The sequence below is a fragment of the Hyperolius riggenbachi genome, chromosome 5 (assembly GCF_040937935.1).
Source record: "Hyperolius riggenbachi isolate aHypRig1 chromosome 5, aHypRig1.pri, whole genome shotgun sequence".
In the NCBI taxonomy this organism is placed as follows: Eukaryota; Metazoa; Chordata; class Amphibia; order Anura; family Hyperoliidae; genus Hyperolius; species Hyperolius riggenbachi.
The window spans coordinates 27,099,950-27,105,949 of NC_090650.1; the positions used below are offsets into that span (position 1 = coordinate 27,099,950).

The window sequence follows — 6,000 nt, forward strand, 5'->3', positions numbered from 1 at the left end:
GCCCAGAAAATACCTGCAATCATGTCGGCAGATATGCCCAGAAAATACCTGCAATCATGTCGGCAGATATGCCCAGAAAATACCTGCAATCATGTCAGCAGATATGCCCAGAAAATACCTGCAATCATGTCGGCAGATATGCCCAGAAAATACCTGCAATCATGTCGGCAGATATGCCCAGAAAATACGTGCAATCATGTCGGCAGATTTGCCCAGAAAACACATGCAATCATGTAGCAAATTTGCCCAGAACATACATGCAATCATGTGGCAGACCTGCCCAGAACATACACGCAATCATGTGGCAGACCTGCCCAGAACATACACGCAATCATGTGGCAGACCTGCCCAGAACATACACCTGCTAAAATAAATAATAAAAAAAAAACATTTACTCACCTGCAGCAGCAGACCTCCTGTCCCAGCCTCCATCCGGCGCGCAGCTCCCATGGGTGGTTGGGTGGATAGGTAGCCTGGTGGGTAGGTAGGCAGCCGGGTGGGTAGGTAGGTAGCCCTTAGCCGGGTGGGTAAGTAGCCTGGTGGGTGGCTGGGTAGCTGGGTGGGTAGCCTGGTGGGTGGCTGGGTAGGCGGGTGGGTAGGTAGCCTGGTGGGTGGGTAGGTGGGTGGTTAGGTAGCTGGGTGGGTGGGTAGGTAGCCTGGTGGGTTGGTAGGTAGCCGGGTGGGTAGGTAGGTAGGTAGCCTGGTGGGTAGGTAGGTAGCCGGGTGGGTGTGTAGGTAGCCGGGTGGGTGGTTAGGTAGCCGGGTGGGTAGGTAGCCGGGTGGGTAGGTAGGTATCCGGGTGGGTAGGTAGCCGGGTGGGTGGGTAGGTAGCCGGGTGGGTAGGTAGCCAGGTAGATAGCCGGCAGGGTGGTTAGGTAGCCGGGTGGGTAGGTAGCCAGGTAGATAGCCGGCAGGGTGGTTAGGTAGCCGGGTGGGTAGCTAGGTAGCCGGGTGGGTAGGTAGCCGGGTGGGTAGGTAGCCAGGTAGATAGCCGGCAGGGTGGTTAGGTAGCCGGGTGGGTAGGTAGCCGGGTGGGTGGGTAGGTAGTCGGGTGGGTAGGTAGGTATCCGGGTGGGTAGGTAGCCGGGTGGGTGGGTAGGTAGCCGGGTGGGTGGGTAGGTAGCCGGGTGGATAGGTAGCCAGCAGGGTGGGTAGGTAGCCGGGTGGGTAGGTAGCCAGGTAGATAGCCGGCAGGGTGGTTAGGTAGCCGGGTGGGTAGCTAGGTAGCCGGGTGGGTAGGTAGCCAGGTAGATAGCCGGCAGGGTGGTTAGGTAGCCGGGTGGGTAGCTAGGTAGCCGGGTGGGTAGGTAGCCAGGTAGGTAGCCGGCAGGGTGGTTAGGTAGCCGGGTGGGTAGCTAGGTAGCCGGGTGGGTAGGTAGCCGGGTGGGTAGGTAGCCAGGTAGATAGCCGGCAGGGTGGTCAGGTAGCCGGGTGGGTAGCTAGGTAGCCGGGTGGGTAGGTAGCCAGGTAGGTAGCCGGCAGGGTGGTTAGGTAGCCGGGTGGGTAGCTAGGTAGCCGGGTGGGTAGGTAGCCGGGTGGGTAGGTAGCCAGGTAGATAGCCGGGTGGGTAGCTAGGTAGCCGGGTGGTTAGGTAGCCGGGTGGGTAGGTAGCCAGGTAGATAGCCGGCAGGGTGGTTAGGTAGCCGGGTGGGTAGCTAGGTAGCCGGGTGGGTGGGTAGGTAGCCTGGTTAGGTAGCCGGGTAGGTAGCCGGGTGGATGGTTAGGTAGCGGGGTAGGTAGCCGGGTGGGTGGGTAAGGTAGTCGGGTGGGTAGCTATCCGGGTGGGGGGCCCGACTCCTATCCTCCCTCACTCACCTCGGGGCCCCCCTCCCGGTATGCGCTGCAGCCGGCGGGAGAGCAGAAAATACAGGAAGTCTCCGGCCGGGGCTGCAGCAGACGCTAGAGGCAGCTGCTGCTTAGCTTCCGATATGTCTCCAAAGTTGGAGACCAAGCGGCAGCTGCCGCCCCGGCCGGAGACTTCTTGTATTTTCCGCTCTCCCGCCGCATGAGGGGGGGGGGGGGGGGGGGGCGAGGTGAGGGGGGAGGACAGAAGTTGGGCCCCCCAGGTTAAAAAAAATAAAAAAAAAAATAAAGATAAAAATAAAAACCTGCAATACTTAATGGGCCCCTGAAGCAGCAGAACTTCAGGGGCCCTCGTGCGGCGGCACGGCCTGCACGGCCGTATGTCCGCCACTGAATTAGTCTATTTCCTACATTAGTTTCACCTTTTAAGTTGAATTGCTGAAGTAAATGGACTTTTGCACAATATTCTATTTTTTTTTTAAACTTTTATGTTTTCCTGGTTTCAGCACCAGACACACTTCCTATATCTATTTATTTCTGTATATTGGTATGTGACCCCGCCCCTCCCAGTGGTGCTAAGGCCTCTTTTCCACGGACAGTTGAACTGTGTGCTCAGCAAGCAGTTACCTGGCAGCAGCGAGCAGTTACCAGGCAGCAGTGAGCAGATACCAGGCAGCAGTGAGCAGCTATCAGGCAACAGCAAGCAGTTGAGACCTCTTTTACACAAACTGTTGAACTGTGTGCTCAGCAAGCAGTTACCAGGCAGCAGTGAGCAGTTGTGAGAGTTTGAGAGGTATTTCACTGCCTATCACCTGTCCGTAGAAAAGAGGCCTAAAACCTGGTACACACTTTCAATTATAATTGGCCAATTACAGACCAATTTCACCACATCCATGTAGTACGAGGATTTACCAACACAATCTGCTCATAGCATTTATTATCTATTGTCCCTCATACTACATGGAGGAGGTAAAACTGGTCAGTGATTGGCCAATTATAATTGAAAATGTGTACCAGGCTTAAGCCTAGGCTGATTAGATATGCTGAATTCTCCTCCCAGAGCATTCTGGGAGATCAGGTATTACTTGTACTGGCTTTGGAGCTCTCAGTAAACAAACATTCCGCAGAGATCACCTGACAGGACTAAGGCCTCTTTTCCACGGACTGTTGAGCTGTGTGCTCAGCAAACAGTTACCAGGCAGCAGTGAGCAGTTACCAGGCAGCAACAAGCAGTTACCAGGCAGCAGTAAGCAGTTGTGAGAGTTTGAGAGGCATTTTACTGCCTAGAAACAGTTCGTGGAAAAGAGGCCTAAAGATGTTGCCACTAGGGATGGTCAATGAGATGCAAATTCTTCAGAGTTGATGCAAATTGTTATGCAAATATATGCAGGTTGATTAAGGACCAACCAATTTAAACCTGGGTTTAAATCAGGGGCGTAACAATAACCCCTGCAAGGAATGTAGGCGCAGGGGGGCCCTTAGGGGGAGAAGCCTAAGGGGGGCCCCTGGCTCTAGGACCCTCCAGGTTCATTCTTAGGGGAAGGAGGAGGCACAACACAGGACAGGGGAGAAGCAGGAACAAACTGCAGCAGAGAGGGGTCCTGACACCCCCCTCCCTCACCACGGGCTACCATCAGCGCTCCCTCCTCCAGCAACGACAGTTGAGGGGGGCCCCATCCAAAGTTTTGCAGGGGGGCCCAGTGATTTCTAGTTACGCCACTGGTTTAAATTGATTGGTGCATTTTCAAACTGCATACATTTCCATAAAAATTTGCATTAACTCGGAAGAATTTGCATCTCATCGATCACCCTAGTCGTCACCCGTGCTAAATGTCAGACTGTAAACTGGGGAGAGGAAAGATTTTACAATGGGAAAACACTGACTAAATCATTTATAAATAAATATTAAAAAAAAAAAACTACAAAAAATACAATTTTATTCTTTTGATTTTCACTACAGTTCCTCTTGAAATTCCTTCCCTTAAAGGGCCGTTATTGACTGTATGTGATGCAATGAGTGGATGGCGCTGATTTCCCATGGCGTTGCATTCCTGTTCTCACAGGGAACCAATCTTCAAGATAATCAAGATAATCTCATGCATATAGAACAGTGACATCTACAGGCCAGATGTCTGAACAGCATATGCCTTCCTCCATCTTCTGAGTCTCCCACTTGTACTGCCCCCACCCCCAGGACACAGGCAGGGTTGCCGCCTCATCCCTTTAAGGGCCCATTCACACTTGAGCGTTTTGCCTGCGATTTCGGCAAAACGCTCAAATTCGCCAAAACGCTCAAATGCTATCGCTTTTTAAAGCGCTAGTGTAATATAAAAGTCTATGGATCCATTCGCCGCAAAACGCCCAAAAACGTGAAACGCAAACGCGTCGCCTGCACCATTTTCAGGCCATTTCCCGGCGATCGCGTTTCAGTGCTATAGAAGCGCTAAACGCGATCGTGGAAAAATCGTCGCAGTGTTCAGTGATTTTTTTTTCTGCACGAAATCGCGGAAAAATCACTCCTGCAAAACGCTGGCAAAAATCGCCGGCATTTTGCAAATGCAAGTGTTGAATGGGCCCTAAAGGGAACCTAAACTGTGAAGGATATGTTTTTTTTCCATTTAAAAGACAACTGAAATGAGAGGGATGGAGGCTGCCATATTTATTTCCTTTTAAGCAATACCAGTTGCCTGGCAGTCCTGCTGATCCTCTGCCTCTAATACTATTAGCCACAGACCCTGAACAAGCATGCAGCAGATCAGGTGTTTCTGACAAGATTAGATGCATGCTTGTTTCTGGTGTTATTCAGACTCTGCTGCAGCCATATAGATCAGCAGGGCTGCCAGGCAACTGGTATTGTTACAAAAGGAAATAAATATGGCAGCCTCCGTATACCTCTTACTTCAGATCCTGTGTCCTGTGTCTCTAATACTTTTAGCCACAGCCCCTAACCAAGCATGCAGATCAGATGCTCTGACTGAAGTCAGACTGGATTAGCTGCATGCTGGTTTCAGGTGTGTGATTCAGCCACTACTGCAGCCAAAGAGATCAGCAGGACTGCCAGGCAGCTGGTATTGTTTAAAAGGAAGCATCCATATCCCTTTCAGTTAAGGTTCCCTTTAAATACGGGAACATATGAAATATACATGCCTTGAGGCTAGTTAAATGCAGTTTAGGCACTGATGTGGTGTGAGCAGCCCCAGAACCTGTATAATTCATATGTGCCGGTAAAGGGATGAGGTGGCAAGCCTGGTCACAGGTGTAATTTTTATTTATTTATATAGGAGTGAGTGACCCCTGCATACTGTACCTGCAGCTCTGAGACGGAGAGAACGCTTAGAAGTTTATAGAGGAGCTCTCCCTCGTCCCTCTGGTTGAACAGCTCCACGGCCTCTGTAAGCGACACTTCCTCCTGGACATCAGGCTCCAGAGACCGGCAGAGGCCGAGCTGCGATGACACTGCAGCGAGCACCAGCACACCCCACCAGCAGCTGCCCCCCATCTTCTGTGCAGTACAGGGAGAGTACGACTGTGGGTCCCTCTTTCGCGATCTCCCCTTTTATTCGTATCACAGTCTTGAGCAATTCCTGGAAGATGCAATCTTATTTTCTTAATCTTGCTTTGGAAATAAAATAATGGTTTCTCCATCCTCCACAATCTCCACCTGGTAGGCTATTGCAGTAACGCTTCCCAACCGCAGGAAGTGCTTTACGACAGCCTTCCACCACTTCTGCCGCTGATGCAACGGCTTTCGAGACCCAGCACTTGGGTCAGTAAATAAAAAACAAATTCACTTATTTACAGTACAAAGTTACCTTCCATCCCTAGAAATCACACTGCTCTTTTCCATGGACTGTTGATAACTTGATAGGCAGTGAAATGCCTCTCAAACTCCCACAACTGCTCACTGCCCCCTGGTAACTGCTGCCTAGTAACTGCCCTCAATGCAGCCTGGCAACTGCAGATGGGACAGAGAGACATGTTCTCTGCCTCATGACATGCCTTTGCGCTCCCACACCGCCGCTCTCTGCCCAACCCCCCCCCCCCCCCAACCGCCTCGTTATAGCCCCCCAAGATTAACGACAATATTTGTCACTATCTCAGAGGTAAACACAGGGAGAGTGATTCCTTGTTCAAAACCAGAGTAGTTCCTGCAGGATTTCCAGAGCTGCCATTGGGCAGCTCTCTCTCCCTGGCCGC

General features: G+C 51.5%; 1 protein-coding gene across 2 annotated transcripts in view; it reads right to left on the reverse strand.

The window, feature by feature from the left end:
• The window catches only part of LOC137519577 (antimicrobial protein CAP18-like), a 28,466-nt gene extending 23,147 nt beyond the window's left edge, over nucleotides 1-5,319 (reverse strand). For both annotated transcript variants that reach the window (XM_068238552.1, XM_068238551.1), the window contains exon 1: nucleotides 5,111-5,319. In XM_068238552.1, the coding sequence (XP_068094653.1) occupies nucleotides 5,111-5,302 (192 nt within the window). In that variant the 5' untranslated portion in view covers nucleotides 5,303-5,319. The remainder of the gene's footprint in view (nucleotides 1-5,110) is intronic.
• Between the last annotated feature and the right edge of the window lie 681 nt (nucleotides 5,320-6,000).